The 18,030-nt window shown below is 38.7% G+C and overlaps 1 protein-coding gene across 17 annotated transcripts in view; it reads left to right on the top strand.

The window, feature by feature from the left end:
- The window catches only part of mycbp2 (MYC binding protein 2), a 227,685-nt gene that overhangs the window by 174,182 nt on the left and 35,473 nt on the right, over positions 1–18,030 (top strand). For 13 of the 17 annotated variants that reach the window (XM_063048481.1, XM_063048475.1, XM_063048480.1 and 10 more), the window contains 8 exons: positions 915–1,082; positions 1,192–1,349; positions 2,913–3,136; positions 4,597–4,746; positions 9,565–9,725; positions 14,873–15,029; positions 15,503–15,730; positions 17,576–17,641. In XM_063048481.1, the coding sequence (XP_062904551.1) occupies positions 915–1,082; positions 1,192–1,349; positions 2,913–3,136; positions 4,597–4,746; positions 9,565–9,725; positions 14,873–15,029; positions 15,503–15,730; positions 17,576–17,641 (1,312 nt within the window). The remainder of the gene's footprint in view (positions 1–914; positions 1,083–1,191; positions 1,350–2,912; positions 3,137–4,596; positions 4,747–9,564; positions 9,726–14,872; positions 15,030–15,502; positions 15,731–17,575; positions 17,642–18,030) is intronic. The other 4 variants (XM_063048487.1, XM_063048478.1, XM_063048472.1 and 1 more) reach the window with 3 other exon arrangements.

The raw sequence follows: 18,030 nt of genomic DNA, 5'->3' as shown, positions 1-18,030 counted from the left end.
GTCTGTGCATCCTCCCTGAGCAGTGCATGGGTCTTCCCTGGGTGTCACTGTTTCCTCCCACAGTCCAAAGATGTACTGGGTAGGTTAACTGGTCATTGTAAATTGCCCTGTGATTAGGTTAGGGTTAATCAGAGTAGCTGAGATGGCATGGCTCACAAGGCCAGAAGGACCTACTCTGTGCTGTTTTGCTAAATAAATAGCAGGGAGCAGAGCAAGGATAGGTAGAATTTTTTTTTAAAAAGCAGATTCTTGATATGAAGCAGACATTACCTGCTTTTATTACCAGTATATAGCTGTTTACAGAATTGCATAAAAATATATTCTTAGAAACTTGACTATCAGAAAATTAGGAAAGGTCATTTCCTAGAGATATGAAAAATAGATTGTATTGTTTCCCAGTACTGAATTGGATCTGTTACCCCCGTCCCCCCCCCCATAAATGCCTGCAAAAAGGTCACTGGACATTAATTGATAAAATCTATGTTTCATTTATTAGCTTACCAAGCTCAACAGCCTGGAGAGATATGATTAATTGCCTGCCTTGCCTGAGAGATTCTTAGTATTAACAGAAGTCCAATTCTTTCGGATGCAATACAACATCAAACACTCCATTTGTTCATAATACATGTATGCATTTCTAAATGACAATAAAAGAGGACTGAGTGTTCTCATAATCTTAAAAAAAAAACAATACTTAAAAAAATTAAAAGGCATTTCGGATTTATTCACTTGATTTGGATTGAGTTTCATTCACAAAGTAAAAATTATTCTTAAAATTAACTTAATTTTCCTCTCCACTTCTACTTATTGGGGTTAACATGCCTAGATTGTTGAGTAGGTGTTAAATTAGAAAACACCTTTTATTTCTGCTGCAGTTCAGTTTTGATTCACAATTGTAAAACTTTGCCAAATAGACAACATTCAGAAAACTTTGCTGGCTACCATGACGATCACCTTTTCCAAGATGAAATGAGATATCTTCGTTCCACCTCTGTACCAGCACCATACATTTCAGTCACACCAGATGCTTGCCCTCATGTCTTTGATGAGCCTGAAACTAATCTGAAATCAATGCCTCCCAGGTACGTCCATAGTAAAGTTGTTTATTCATTACATCTGATTGAGTGTCATGAACCTCTGTGCATATTATTGTGTTATTTTTGATGGTACATTGATTCTACCTTTTTATAGTCTTGAAACAAGTCCTATAATGGAAAATGATACAACAAAGCGCAATGTCTTCCAACGATCTTACTCAGTTGTTGCATCAGAGTACGACAAACAACACTCAACGTCACCTGCCCGGGTGAAAGCTATTCCCAGGCGCAGAGTCAACAGTGGTGATGCAGGTCAGGCAATTCTGAGGCTATTGTGATAATGCAGAAATTATTGTGTTTCTTACCTCAAAGATGCATAAAATGCTCTCTCTCAGTGGTAATTAGCAGCTTGGTGATGAGCTAACGTACACAACCTAAAGAGTATATATTGTGTCTAATAAGAAAGGCTAATAATGTTTTCTGTTATTTATGTGTTTATACACAATTACTTCATAGTTCGGGGTATATGCACTATTATTCAGAAGTTTGTGATTCCAAAACTCAAAGAACCAGCATTTAATAACAATTTATCTTGCATGTGAATTAAGCAATGATTTTTGGCATAAGATCTTTTGCATATGTGAATAGGCATTTTAATTTTGTAGGTGTATTTCCTTAGTGTTGAAAGCAAAGTGATAGCTAAAAACTAGTAATTGTGCTAAACTTATCAGAAAACAAAAATATTGCAGAGTAACGAGGCAGAAAAAGGCTATATGATCTGTGGGAAAACAGATTCAAAAAGGCATTTTGACTAGGACCCTATGAGATGGTGTGTGCTTGGTATTTAATACTGAATCATATTGATGAAATAATTAAAACAAATGTTGATCGTTTCAGATTAGATTTAGGTTGTAGCAGAACACACACATCAAACACTGAGTTGCAGGGCATCAGATGTTGCTGTAAGGAATTCATTTGGACCTTTCATCAAAATAGGCTCAATGACAAAATTAAATAGCAAACAGAATTTGGAGTGAGTTTGGAAACAGTCAAGGAAATTTTTGTGGGTTGTTGGTTGGAACATTTAGTTCTGGTATATTTTTCTTAAACATCTGCTTGAGCATCTAGATGTATGAAGCTCTGTTTAATTTTTCTTTTCGTACAATGATCATATATTTAACTCTATTTGACATTGATACTTGGAGCTTCTGGTGATTCTTCAAGACTGTTACTGGATTTGTTTATGTTATCCAATAAAATCACAGTTTATTGTCACAAACTGCAATTCCTTAAATATCTGAAAATGAAAACAAAATGCTGGAATATCTGGGTCAGGAGCAGTCTGGAAGGAACCATTAACATTTTTGGATTCATTTTAAACCAGGGAAAAGTAGATAAAACAATAGATGCAATAAAGAGAAAAACAAAGGGAGAGGTCTGCAGAGAAGTTAGCTACTAAAAAGGATAGTGCTATAAAAATGCTAATTGGACAAATAAAAGATGAATCAAGAAAATAATGGAACTGGAAATGTCAGTCTAAAATTCTTGGACTGTCTGAAAGGCCGTGTTGTTGAAAGATGTGTTCCTCAAGCTTGGCCTGCTTGTGAATCGAAGTCTCAGGGTAGAAGCCACGGTAAGAAAGACTTGGTAGCAAACTGGTAGATCTGTGGGAGGTTCAGAGCTGTGTTGGATAGTAGGAACTGTACTTTTTCAATTAGTTTGGTTCACCATGCAACAGTAGTGTAATTCTTGTCAACACATTTAATCAAAGTTTGGATTGATCATAGCAAGTCATTGCAAGTTTAGAAGGACGTGTATTAAAGTAAGCAGAATTGAAAAATGTCATTGTGTTTTATTTATGTTTAAACATTTTAGTTACTAAATTTTCTTCTCGAGTAGAAGTGGGGTCATCTCTCCTTCGGCATCCATCTCCTGAGCTCTCTCGTCTGATCTCGGCTCATAGTTCTCTGCCCAAGGGAGAAAGAAATTTCCAGTGGCCTGTTCTAGCATTTGTCATCCAGCACCATGATTTAGAAGGGTTGGAAATGGCAATGAGACATGCCCTAAGGAAATCTGCTTGCAGAGTGTTTGCTCTGGAGGTCAGTATAATGATCACTCTTTTCATTCATTATGTCTGCTTGAACTTTTTGCATTCAACAGCATGTAGTTAATGTTCTCACTGGGTAAGTACAAACCCCATTTCCAGAAAAGTTGGGATATTTTCCAAAATGCAATAAAAACAAAAATCTGTGATGTGTTAATTCACGTGAACCTTTATTTAACTGACAAAGGTACAAAGAAAAGATTTTCAATAGTTTTACTGACCAAATTAATTGTATTTTGTAAATATACACAAATTTAGAATTTGATGGCTGCAACACACTCAACAAAAGTTGGGACAGAGTTAAAATAAGATTGAAAAGTGCAAGAAAAGTCATGCTACTGTGACAACTATAGCCACCTGGTCGCAGGAGTACTTCGGAAAACCATTGTCACTCAACACAGTCCGTCGCTGCATCCAGAAGTGCAACTGGAAACTGTATTACGCAATGAGAAAGCCATACATCAACTCTATGCAAAAACGCCGGCGAGCTCTCTGGGCCCAAGCTCATCTCAGATGGACCAAAAGACTGTGGAACCGTGTGCTGTGGTCAGATGAGTCCACGTTTCAGCTAGTTCTCGGAAAAAACGGTCGTCGAGTTCTCCGTGCCAAAGATGAAAACGATCATCCAGATTGTTATCAGCGAAAGGTGCAAAAGTATATCTGCACTGTGATGGTATGGGGGTGCATCAGTGCCCACGGCATGGGTGAGTTGCATGTATGTGAAGGTACCATTGACTCTGAGGCGTATATTAGGATTTTAGAGAGACATATGTTGCCTTCAAGGCGACGTCTCTTCCCGGGACATCTGTGCTTATTTCAGCAGGACAATGCCAGACCGCATTCTGCACGGGTTACAACAGCATGGCTTTGTAGACACAGAGTGCGTGTGCTTGACTGGCCTGCTGCCAGTCCAGATCTATCTCCTATTGAAAATGTATGATGCATCATGAAGAGGAGAATCAGACAACGGAGACCACGGACTTTTGAGCAGCTGAAGTCTTATATCAAGCAAGAATGGACAAAATTTCCAATTGCAAATCTACTACAATTAGTATCCTCAATTCCAAAACGATTAAAAAGTGTTATTAAAAGGAAAGATGATGTAACACAATGGTAAACATGCCTCTGTCCCAACTTTTGTTGAGTGTGTTGCAGCCATCAAATTCTAAATTTGTGTATGTTTACAAAATACAATTAAGTTGGTCAGTAAAACTATTGAAAATCTTTTCTTTGTACTTTTGTCAGTTAAATAAAGGTTCACGTGAATTAACATATCACAGATTTTTGTTTTTATTGCATTTTGGAAAATATCCCAACTTTTCTGGAAATGGGGTTTGTATAAATGATCAACACTTATGGTTAAGGTATTATACTAGTTTCATTTAATCAATACTTTGAAGTTTTACTGAATGAACAAAACCTTAATTTTGTGTGTTTTTTCTTCCATTTGAACAGGCCTTCAATTGGTTGTTGTGCAGTGTAATTCAGACAACTGCTCTCCATGATGTTCTCTGGCAGTTTGTGGCATCTCTGACTCCAGCTCCCTTGGAATCTGAAGATGAAGAAGTTGATGATAACAAAGTGAACAAAGAGAATGGAGAACAGGTTAGTTAAATATTGCAGGATTTTAATGTATTTGCACCAGACGAAATGAGAAATACAACTGTCCTAATGCAAGGTTTCAACCACAGAAGCATTGATAGATCCCTCACAGACGCTGCTTGACCTACTAAGTTCCTCCCTCATATTGTTACTCCATATTTCACTGTTGAAATTGATGCAAAAGTAATGTAATTTGTATTCTCTGAACTGATAGGACTTCAGAATCATTGCACATTACTGTTTTTGATGTGGATATCCATAAGTTGATGTCAGTGTATCTGCCTCTTGCAATGAGTAAGACACTCGGCTGTCTTCAGTTTTAATCAAAGGAAATAAGAGAATAAATTCTTTTAATTATTTACAATCTAGTCTCACTGCAAAACACCCTGAAATAGTTGCTGTATGCTTGGATATATAAGGTTTGAGTTTTAACATGTTGAATAAGCAAGCGCTCTTGCCCTTAAACAAAAAGCACTTTCATGTGGATGGCAATTCCCTCAGCTGAATAGTTCTAGGTGTAACTCATAGGGCATTGTTCCTGGCTAAGTACAGTCCCAATGTTATATTTAAGTTTGATGATGACACCACTATCGTAGGCCGAATTAAAGGTGGTGAGAAATCAGTGTATAGGAGGGAGATTGAAAATCTGGCTGAATGGTGCCACAACATCAACCTCTTGCTCAATGTCAGCAAGACTAAGGAGCTGATATATTGACTTCAGGTGGGGGGAGCCAGACATCCTTGAGCCAGTCTTCATCAGAGGATCAGAGGTGGAGAGGGTCGCAACCTTGAATTCCTCAGTGTTATCATTTGAGAGGACCTGTCCAGTGCCCATCACTTATGAAGAAAGCACGGCACTGCCTCTACTTCCCTAGGTGTTTGCGAAGATTTGGCACGGCATCTGAAACTGCGACAAGTTTTTATAGATGTGTAATGAAGAGTGTATAGACATGCTGCATCACACCCTGATATGGAAAAATCAGTACCCTTGAATGGAAAATCCTGCAAAGAGTAGTGGTTACAGTCCAGTCCAGTCCATCACAAGTAAAACCTTCCCCACCATTGAGCACATCTACACAGAGCATTGTTGCAGGAAAGCAGCATCCATCCTCAAGGACCCCCCTCCACCCTCCCAACCATACCCAGGACATGCTCTCTTCTCGCTGCTGCTACCAGGACTTGCACCGCCAGGTTCAGGAACAGTTACTACCTCTAACCATCAGGTTCTTGAACCAAAGAGGATAACTTCATTCAACTTTTGCCTCATCATTGAAATATTCCCACAACCTAGGGACTCATTTTCAAGGATCTCATGTTCTCAATATTTATTGCTTATTTATTATTGTTTTGATTTGCATTTGCAGTTTGTTTTCTTTTGGATACTGGTTGAATGCCAAAGTTGGTGTGTTTTTCATTGATTCCTTTATAGTTACTTTTCTATTGTGGATTTGAGTATGCCTGCAAGAAAATGATTCTCACTATTGTATATGCTGACACATATGTACTTGATAATAAATTTACTTTGAACTTTTGATCTTTGAGATGTGTGATGTTTCATTTTTGTCTTGTGTATTCCAATTACTATTTTGCCCTCTATATTGGTTGACTTAAAAAAAAATGCTGATTGTCTTTAGCTGAATGAGCGAATTCTTCAACACAATTGGCTACTCAACTATTTTAATGACATCACTGCCCCCAGTGCTCAGGATCATTTTGAGTTTTAGTTCAACTGAGCTTGCAAAGAAAGCGCTTGACTATGTTTGTTTTAAGCTGCTTTCTTCAAGGTCAATAGGTAGCATTGTTGTCTTGCTGTAAGCTTAAAAAAAAATTCAACTCATTAGCTTGGCTGTATTAAACTTTTGCTCTGAGATAAAATGGACTTTGGGAAAAAGCAACAGAAATTAGTAGTGCATTGGGATTCTGCCTTGCAAATAAAATTCCTTGATTTTTTTTTTGGCTTCAGTGCACCCCTTAGTGTAAGTATCTGTTCACAAATGAACACTGAAGTACAAGTGACAACTACAGTCACTTATAAGGTCTAGGTACTGACAAATTAGGCACCAAATAAAGGGTGTACAAAGCCAGGGGCCCTCTACCGTCGTGCATTAAATGGTTCTCCCAGGCTATAAATGTGTGGTTTATGAGGGTTGTTTTAACAATATGCATTTACAGTATTTTACCCTTTTTTTCTGCTACCAGTTCACCTAACAAATAACCTTCATTTGTAATTTAATTGTAAATTGTTCAAAAACTTCAGGAGCCAGCTTAGAATGAGCTATGTCAATCATTTTGCCTATTAATACTAATTCTGTTTGTCTGCATTTGGTTTGTATCACTCTTATGTCATGCCTATTCAAATTCCTGTCTAAATGCCTACCACCAACTCTGATCCCCCGTATAACGCTTTTCTCTGACCCTCAAACCTATGTCTCTTATTCTTAGTATTATGAAAATGGGGAAAAGATTTTATGTATCCAATTTATCTTTCTATCAGGTCATCTCTCAGCCTCATTTTCAAGGAAAAACAAGCTCAGCATAACCAATCTCTACATATCGCTAAAATCTACCAATCCATAGCACACCCTGGTGAATCATTTCTCCACACAATTGTATCCTTCCTACAACGCAATGACCAGAACTACAAATAAAACTTCCTGTATATACTTCAAGCAAGCATGTCATATCTGTCTTAAAAACCCCACCAATGTCGCCACTTTCAAAGACCTATGGACTTGAATCCTAAGTGCTCATCCATTGAGCCCTACTATTTACTGTAAATGTCCTGCCCTTATTTGACTTCCCAAACTCGGGCACCAGTGCATTAGCCATGATGAAATTCTATCTGCCAAGCTAACTTTTAATCTGATCTATATTCTTTTGTACCAGGGGTACCATTAAGATTGGTGCTGAGTATCTCTTCCCTGGAAGATAATAAAATTTGAGAAATGTTGTTGCTAGATTGAAAGTAATAGTATGTGAAGAGCAAAAGGATAAGACATGAAAGAATGGGACCTATCAAGTGTGACAGTGGGGAAAGTATGTATGGACCCGGAGGAAGTAGCAGAATACTGAATGAATACTTCAGTATTCACTATGGAAAAGGATCTTGGTGATTGTAGTGAGCACTTGCAGCAGACTGAAAAGCTTGAGCATGTAGATATTAAGAAAGAGGATGTGCTGGAGCTTTTGGAAAGCATCAAGTTGGATAAGTCGCTGGGACTGGATGAGATGTACCCCAGGCTACTGTGGGAGACGAGGGAGAAGATTGCTGAGCCTCTGGCAATGATCTTTGCATCATCAATGGGGACAGGAGTGGTTCCGGAGGATTGTAGGGTTGTGGATGTTGTTCCCTTATTCAAGAAAAGGAGTAGAGATAGCCCAGGAAATTATAGATCAATGAGTCTTACTTCAGTGGTTGGTAAGTTGATGGAGAAGATCCTAAGAGGCAGGATTTATGAACATTTGGAGAGGTATAATATGATTAGGAATAGTCAGCATGGCTTTGTCAAGGGCAGGTCGTGCCTTACGGGCCTGATTAGATTTTTTGAGGATGTGACTAAACACATTGATGAAGGAAAAGCAGTAGATGTAGTGTGTATGGATTTCAGCGAGGCATTTGATAAGATGCCCCATGCAAGGCTTATTTAGAAAGTAAGGAGGCATGGGATCCAAGGGGACATTGCTTTGTGGATCCACAACCGGCTTGCCCACAGAAGGCAAAGAGTGTTTGTAGACAGGTCATATTCTGCATGGAGGTCAGTGACCAGTGGTGTGCCTCCGGGGTCTGTTCTGGGACCCTTACTCTTTGTGATTTTTATAAAAGACCTGGATGAGGAATTGGAGGGATGGCTTAGTAAGTTTGCTGATGACACAAAGGTTGGGGGTGTTGTGGATAGTGTGGAGGGCTGTCAAAGAGGTTACAGCGGGACATTGATAGGATGCAAACCTAGGCTGAGAAGTGACAGATGGAGTTCAACCCAGATAAGTGAAGTGGTTCATTTTGGTAGGTCAAATATGATGGCAGAATACAGCATTAATGGTAAGACTCTTGGCCGTGTGGAGGATCAGAGGGATCTTGGGGTCCGAGTCCATAGGACGGTCAAAGCAGCTGCGCAGGTTGACTCTGTGGTTAAGAAAGCATATGGTGTATTGGCCTTTATCAATCATGAAATTGAATTTGGGAGCTGAGAGGTAATGTTACAGCTGTATAGGACCCTGGTCAGACCCCACTTTGGAGTACTGTGCTCGGTTCTGGTCGTCTCACTACAGAAAGGATGTGGAAACCATAGAAAGTGTGCAGAGGAGATTTACAAGGATGTTGCCTGGATTGGGGAGCATGCCTTGTGAGAATAGGTTGAGTGAACTTGACCTTTTCTCCTTGGAGAGACGGAGGATGAATGAGAGGTGACCTGATAGAGGTGTATAAGATGATGAGAGGTATGGATCATGTGGATAGTCAGAGGCTTTTTCCCAGGGCTGAAATGCTGGCCACAAGAGGACACAGGCTTAAGGTGTTGGGGAGTAGGTACAGAGGAGATGTCAGGGGTAAGTTTTTTATACAGAGAGTGTTGAGTACGTGGAATGGGCTGCTGGCAACAGTGGTGGAGGCAGGTACGATCGGGTCTTTTAAGAGACTTTTGGATAGGTACATGGAGCTTAGAAAAATAGAGGGCTATGGGTAAGCCTAGTAATTTCTAAGGTGGGGACATGTTTGGCACAACTTTGTGGGCCGAAGGGCCTGTATTGTTCTGTAGGTTTTCTATGTTTCTATAATTTTCTATGTTGAAGCCACTAATTGCCATTATTCTTGTTATAACTAAGGAGAAAGATACTGGAGTATGTGAGCATCCATTGTCTGATATTGTGATTGCTGGGGAAGCAGCTCATCCTTTACCTCAGACTTTCCACCGCCTCCTGCAAACTATTTCAGACTTAATGATGTCACTCCCCAGTGGCAGTTCACTGCAACAGATGGCTCTACGGTAGGTTATTGCTCTTCTACTGATAGAATTAAATTACTTCCTTTATGTAATTTCAGGGATTGTATACAAAAATGGGTAATAACAATTTGAATTTCACTTTTTTGGCCAATAATTTTAGATCTAAATATAAAATTTTAATTTTGCATGAATTCTTCAGTAGGAAATTTCAAATCATTTTAACTTGGTTTGCAAAATCATTCCAAAGTCATATTTTGTGGGATAATATAAGATTCACATGCTACTGGTCAAGTCTTGTAATTGCCTGACCTGTAAGAGTTTTGTGGTTCAATACCAATAATCAGAACTCCATGCTGCAGCTGTTAAGTATACAGTGACATGCAAAAGTTTGTACACCCCTGGTCAAAATTTTTGTTACTGTGAATAGCTAAGCGATTAAAAGATGACTTGATTTCCAAAAGGCATAAAGTTAAAGATGACACATTTCTTTAACATTTTAAGCAAGATTACTTTTTTTATTTCCGTCTTTTACAGTTTCAAAATAACAAAAAAGGAAAAGGGCCCTAAGCAAAAGTTTGGGCAACCTGCATGGTCATTACTTAGTAACAGCCCCTTTGGCAAGTATCACAGCTTATAAACGCTTTCTGTAGCCAGCTAAGAGTCTTTCAATTCTTGCTTGGAGGATTTTTGCCCATTCTTCCTTGCAAAAGGCTTCTAGTTCTGTGAGATTCTTGGGCCATCTTGCGTGCACTGCTCTTTTGAGGTCTATCCACAGATTTTCGATGATGTTTAGGTTGGGGGACTGTGAGGGCCATGGCAAAACCTTCAGCTTGTGCCTCGTGAGTGTTACGTACCCCGTAACTGGGTTGCCAAACCAGCAGAAATGGATCACTCAGTTGGAGTCTGGAGTACTAGAACTAAGAAAGTTTCATTAAAGAAACAAGCAACACAGTAATCGAAAGGATAATAAATGCAACAGTTCAGCGATGATAAACACACATGTGCACAGAATTAAGATAACAGCATCAATCAAGTTCTATCATTGTCTAGGGGTAAATGACCAAATTTCAAAGTGACTCAAAGTTCAGTCCAGTTTAGTAGTTCAGTTCGCAGTAATTGCTGCCATGGCGATGGACAACGTGGGGGGAGAGAGAGAGGGAACAGGAACAACTGATCATTCAGACACGGCTTCACTCACAGACCGGAGATATGGCTCACAAGCAGCTTTTGGGCAGGTCCTTGGTGATGTCACCTGAGGTCACCGACTGTGACCCCTCCTCCAGATGCGGTCGATCCTCTGCAGTGAACCCGGCACCCAGGCAAGGGCGGACACACACCGGGTTCCCGCTGATCGTACCTTTCCACCCTGGCCGTTCTCTGGTACTTCCCACCGACTCGTGAGAGGCGTACTGCTTCCAGGGTCTCGTTACCTCGGGTGGCGTGTGTGTCCTGCCTTAGCGAACCGGTCCCTTTTTATACCCCTGCTGGGGCATCGCCTGTCCACCACTTCAAACAGTTCAGGGTTCAAAGGGGGAGCCGCTCCAGACAGCTCTCTCTCCTGTCCCTTCATTACACATCTCCAGACGCTGCTCCATTGTTCCTTATCTCTCGTTCCCCTGAGGGCAGGTGGCAGACCACTTGCTGATGTCACTGATGCTAACCCAGGCCAGCAAACATCTTAATTTTATGTGTATTCTCATCACATGAGGTATTCCATTATGAATTTTGAGGTGTGTTTAGGATCATTATCCTGTTGTAGAAGCCATCCTCTTTTCATCTTCAGCTTTTTTTTTAAACAGACGGTGTGATGTTTGCTTCCAGAATTTGCTGGTATTTAATTGAATTAATTCTTCCCTCTACCCCATGCCACTGGCTGCAACACAGGCCTAATTCATTATTGATCCACCCCTGTGCTTAACCCTTTTTTCTCCAAACATACCTTTGCTCATTGCGGCCAAAAAGTTTTATTTTGATTTCATCAGTCCATAGGACTTGTTTCCAAAATGCATCAAGCTTGTTTAGATGTTCCTTTGCAAACGTCTGCCGCTGAATTTTGTGGTGAGGACGCAGGAAAGGTTTTCTACTGATGACTCTTCCATAAAGGTCATATTTGTGCAGGAGTCACTGCACAGAACAATGCATCACCACTCCAGAACCTGCTAAATCTTCTTGAAGGTCTTTTGCAGTCAAACGGGGGTTTTGCCTTTCTAGCAATCCTGCGAGCCGTTCTCTCGGAAAGTTTTTTTGGTCTTCCAGACCTCAACTTGACCTCCACCGTTCCTGTTAACTGCCATTTCTTAATTACACTACGAATTGAGGAAACAGCTACCTGAAAACGCTTTGCTATCTTCTTATAACCTTCTCCTGCATTTATTTTAATTTTCAGAGTGCTAGGCAGCTGCTTAGAGGAGCCCGTGGCTGCTGATTGTTGGGACATGGTTTGAAGAGTCAGGGTATTTAAAAAGCTTTGAAATTTGCATCACCCGGCCTTTTCTAACCATGACTGTGAACAAGCCATAGCCCTAACATGCTAATTAAGGTCTGAGACCTTGGTAAAAGTTATCTGAGAGCTCAAATCTCTTGGGGTGCCCGAACTTTTGCATGGTGCTCCTTTCCTTTTTTTCACTCTAAAATTGTACAAAACAAAAATAATACACTAATCTTGCTTAAAATATTGAAAAGAATGTTTCATCTTTAACTTTATGACTTTTGGAGATCAGTTCATCTTCTACTCACTTAACTATTCACAATAACAGAAATTTTGACCGGGGTGCCCAAACGTTTGCATGCCACTGTATTTCCTAATGCAGTACCAGGTCATGAATACAAAAGATATGTGTTTCAATTCATGGTCTTTAATTATCAGGCATCCGTTTGAACAGCAATTGAAGTGTTATAATTGATTTCAACAATCTAACAGTAGCAGTGAGAATTTGGCAAATTAACTTTTATGTTTTACTTTCCACTGAACATTACAGGGAAATGGATAAAGACGAGTTTTTGTTTGATTCTGATACACGGTCTTCACATATTTAGAATTTAAGCATTTACTAAAGTTGCAAGTGTGTCACTATCACTTTGCTTGTGGGTGAGGAGTTATTTATTTTAAAAGAACATCATTTGAAGGTATACTGAAGTATCTTGAGTCATCAAATTTAAATTGCTACTGTAGTCTTGCAATCATTGATACTGGATTTAGCTGGAGTCAACCAAGTAGGCAAATTTAAGAGATGTGATTCTGCTCGAGCAACACTTATCATTCCAATCTAGCTCTGCAGTTGCATTTACTTCAAGGTTCATTTATTATCAAAACATGTATTCATACACACTCTGAAATTTGTATTTTTCCATATAGCCACAAACAAAAAAAAAGTCATTCAGAGAGAAACATCAAGCCCACCCCCCATACAAAAATCATTAACCCCATCAAAACCCCTCCCCCCACACAGAATGGAACAGGAACACTGACCCACCCAAAAAAATACCCCTTCAGCACAAAAGACTAACAGAACATCAACGTCGAAACACCCTCCCCTCGTACAACAAAATGAAAAAGGAACAGGTTACTAAAACAAACACAGTATAAAAACCATAAGTCTGTTGAAATTCATAGTCCATAACAGCAATAGTCCAATCCATAAATGCAGAACCACAATACCATCCTCCAACTTCACCAACATTCATCGAAAGGCAAGCAGGTGGCACTGACACTCTCGCACGCCTTTTCCATTCAGCTCAATGTCTGTCTTCTCAACACTTTAATCAGCAATAGACAATTTAAATGGCTGAATGGAATCAAACATCAGCTCATGCCCCATCTCAAAGTTTCTTTGTATTGAGGCCGTCCCGAGTACGCACGAATCTTCTCAGTGCCAGTAAATTGCTGGATCGCTCAAACAATCTCCAAACTGTATATCGCAGGCTCTAACAGTCCCAGAAACACACATTAAGGTGAAAAACAGACGTAAAAGTGAAAGAGCTATTTTTGTTTGGTATTTGGAAGATGGTGACCGAGGGAGCATTATATACTGGCGCCTTCTTGTTTGCAAATAAACTCTCTCATACTTTCTCTGAATGTTGGTCTCCTGATACCCTTGAAGCTTTTGCTGAACTCAAATGTACGAGTACGGCACAACAGAGTGCCCTTTGTATTACTGATGGGAAAACCATCTGTATCCTTGGTGCAAACACTTGACCAAATTGACACAAATTTCTTTTGCATTTTGAGTTTTTTTTTTCACATTCCATAAGAGGATTTTTTTATTTCGAATTTTAAATGAAATGTGAATTTTGTAAGGGTAAATTTTCATTACTCAAGTTGTAACACTAATATACTGAAACTTTCAACAAAGTATTAATTTGTGAGTCAGGCACATTCTTTAAACTCAATGCCATTGTCCTTGTTTAATCTATGTCTTTCAGAATGCTGGTTTATGCTGTTATTTAATAAATCAGGGCAATATTTTGATCAGCGTTTTAATCCTGGTGTCTTTTGCCACTGGGGTTCTGTTGGGGTTACTTTATAAACCTTTAATGTTTCAAAATGTATTAACTTCATGTGAAAATATATTTCAGCTCAGGCTAAAAATATGCAAAAAAAAAGAATCATATTAAGATGAAATATGAATACTTAAATGTTTTATTTAGTACATACATTTTTTGTTTTAATCCTGGAAATCTGGAAGTAGAACTGGGAACAGAGATTATTTAACATATGCAGAGTTGGCATATTGCTATTCAAGACAGCTTGTACCAGCAGAAAAAGTGGGCATATGAAGTTTCGATGTGTGTTCTCCCAGATTCTGGATTGTTTATTTAATTCCTAGTGTGAGTGTATGGCTCTAATTTTATCAGTTTTAAATTTGAGGACTGCTGGGTTGAGAGTTCATTACTACATTTGCTTGTGAGCTAGGAAGTGTAGGAAAAAATTTACATTGTTTGGCTGCTTTGAATGCATGAATTCCTTGACAAAAAATACATGTTGCCCAGAAAGTTGACAGTCAATAAGCTTAAGTTGTATTACAATTGAAGAGTACTTAGTACAGACCAGATATAACAGTCAAATCCGTAGTTCTTTGAAAAATCAGTATTCCTGATTATTTCTCTGTGCATCCATCCCCACCCCTAATATGTGATTGTCTTCAAATTTCAAGCATCCCTCTGTTAATATTTGTTCATTTTGTACACAGATGCTGGAGTCTGAAATTCAAGCAATCTGATCATCAATTCCTTCATCAGAGTAATGTTTTTCACCACATCAATAACATTCTTTCTAAATCTGATGATGGTGATAGTGAAGAAAGCTTTAATATCAGTGTACAGTCTGGTTATGAAGCATTAAATCAGGTAAAACTAATATTTTTAATTGTAATTTGTTACTAACATAAAACATGAATTTAAGTATGCAGGGATCAGACTAGTTTGAGTATATTAACTTTGATTTGGTTGACCCAGTAAAAGATTTCTGGACCATATTCTGGTACAAGGCATTGCATAACAGATAGTTGAGCTTATTCAAGTACTTAGCAGACAGTTCATTAACCAGACCACTAATGGACCTTGTACATTTCTCACCCAGTGTACATGTCAAAACTGTATTGTGAGCAAAATGTTATTTTGTACTCCTGAAACTGCCAGGTGTTATTATGTCATTTGTCTATCCAATCTTTGTCCTGTTTCAGAAATAAATAACTAATATTTATATTGTAAGATGAAAGAGTGATATTTGCTTTCATGAAAATATTGTGAATATAACTTGGATCTTTTTCTGAAAAGGCAAAATTCAGACAGTTTCTTTCTTTGAATTGTATCTTTCATAGCAGGAGCTCTGTGCAGTAACATGCTTGAAGGACCTCACAGGGATTGTAGATATTAAGACATCTAGTAGACCTGCCATGATCGGTAGTCTGACAGATGGATCAACAGAAACCTTCTGGGAATCGGGTGATGAAGACAAGAACAAAACAAAGAGTATAACCATAAATTGCGTCAAAGGAATTTGTGCTCGTTTTGTATCCGTGCATGTGGATAATTCTCGAGATTTGGGGGTAAGGATAAGGATTTTCTTAAGTCTTTTATAATTCTAGCACGCTCTCAGTTTCTTACTACATCCACAAGGAATGGAGTTCCATGGTGAAGTTCATACTTGCTCTAAGCTTGTGACTTCTGTAGTAGTCTTAAGTATTTTCAGGCCCTCATTTTTTTACAGTGTATTTATAACCTCTTCACGCTGACTCAAGTCCATAAAACTTGAAAGCTGTCAAAAGAGTAATATTGCAAAATCATTAGTGCTTTGAATGAACATTGCTCTTACAGTTATACTGTACAATATAATTGTAAGCCTTTGGCTCATGCAACTGTGTTGTCTCTTTGAAACACCTGTCAATTTAATCTTAATCCTCCTCCAATAACCCCTCTACTTTTTGCCCTTTGTAAGAATAGATCGTGTCCTTTTTGAATCTATTTGTTTTGACATTTAATATTTTATTTATCAAAACCAAAATATTAGTACTCTATCTTGTTCAAAGTTTTAATGAAATACTGTAGATTGAGGGATGAGCTGCTTATAATTAATTTAGCACACAAAATTCAAAGAAAAATTTATTATCAGAGAACATACATGTCACCACATGCAACCCTGAGATTCTTTTTCCTGCGGACATAACTAGCAAAGCTATAGAATTGTAACTGTAAATAGGATCAATGAATAACAAATTGTGCCAATACAAATATAAATAAATAATGAGAGCATGAAATAACGATAGAATCTTTAAGCTGAGACCAGAAATAGAATGAGTATAGTTATCTCCTTTTGCTCAATATCCTGATAATTAAGGGTAGTAACTTCTCTTGATATTGTTGGTGTGAGTCTTGAGGCAATTGTACCTTCTAACTGATGGCAACAGCAAGAAAAGAGCATAGCCTGGGTGGTGAGGTTCTTTGATGATGGGTGCTGCTTTTCTAAGGCGATATTTCATGTGGATGTGCTCAATGGTTGGGAGGGCTTTACCTGTGATGTACTGGGCCGAATCCACTTTCTTTTGTAGGATGTTTCCACTCAAAGTCATTTGTGTTCCTGTACCAGGCTGTAATGCAGCCAATCAGCACACTTGCCACCACACATATAGAAGTTTGTCAAGGTTTTTGATGAATATGCCACATCTCCACAGACTTCTGAGAAAGTAGAGGCGCTGTCATGCTTTCTTTGTGATTGCATTTGTATGATGGGTCCAGGCAGGTCCTCTAAGATAGTGACACCCAGGAATTTAAAGTTACTGACCCTCTCCATCACTGATGAGTACTGGCTCAGGACCTCTAATTTCCCTGTCCTGAAGTCTACAATCACTTCTATGGTCACTTCTATGGTAATTCTATTAACATTCAGTGAGAGGTTGTTGTTGTTGTTACTACACCACTCAGCCAAATTTTCATTCTTCCTCTTGTATGCTGATTCATCACCACCTTCAATATGGCAGACTACAGTGGTGTCATCAGCAAACTTGTACATGGTTTTGGAGCTGTAGTTAGCCACACAGTCATAGGTGTAAAGTGAGTAGAACAGGGGGCTAAGTACTTATCCCTGTGGTGCACCTGTGCTGATGTAGATTGTAGAGGCCATGCTTTTGCCAATCCAAACTGACTGGAATCTGCGAATGAGGAAATCCAGAATCCCAACTGCACAAGGGGGTATTGAGGCACAGTTCTTGGAGTTCACTGATTAGCTTTGAGGGGATGATGGTATTTAATTTTAAGCTGTAATCAATAAAGAGAATCCTGATGTATGCATCTTTGCTGTCCAAATGTTCCAGTGTTGTGTGAAGAGCCAATGACACAAGTGTTATTTTTTTGTTCAGATATTTACAGTTGAAATATGCATTTTTTTCTCAATACAGAACAAGGTATCTTCCATGACTTTTTATTCTGGAAAAGCAACTGAAGATCTAAGCAGAATTAAACAAGTAAGACTTTGGAAGAAATTGTTCTTCTTGGAAGCAAAGCTTATTTCATTACAGTATGTTTTATTCTCTCCCCTTCCCCATTTGCAAACTATTTCTTTACTAGAAAGCTTTGGATGCCTCATAACCATTGCTTAATACCTTGTTTAATGTAACCTTTATCAAGACATAAAGAGATATGTCTGTTAAGAAAAAGTGATTGTTGGTTATACAAGTATTAATAGATCACTTTGTTTTGTATAAGAGATAGTAAAAGAGGTGGTACCTTAGAAAGGAGGGTTTTCCCTTATGAGACATTTATAGATGGACACCAAAGACAAATATGGAGTTGATTTTTATATATATATATATTTCAGACTTAACTCTTTATGTTTGATTGACAGAAACCCAAT

The sequence above is a fragment of the Mobula hypostoma genome, chromosome 5, assembly GCF_963921235.1.
Source record: "Mobula hypostoma chromosome 5, sMobHyp1.1, whole genome shotgun sequence".
NCBI classification, from domain to species: domain Eukaryota; kingdom Metazoa; phylum Chordata; class Chondrichthyes; order Myliobatiformes; family Myliobatidae; genus Mobula; species Mobula hypostoma.
The sequence above is the reverse complement of the archived record's forward strand: the minus strand, read 5'-3'. Positions and strand labels throughout refer to the sequence as shown.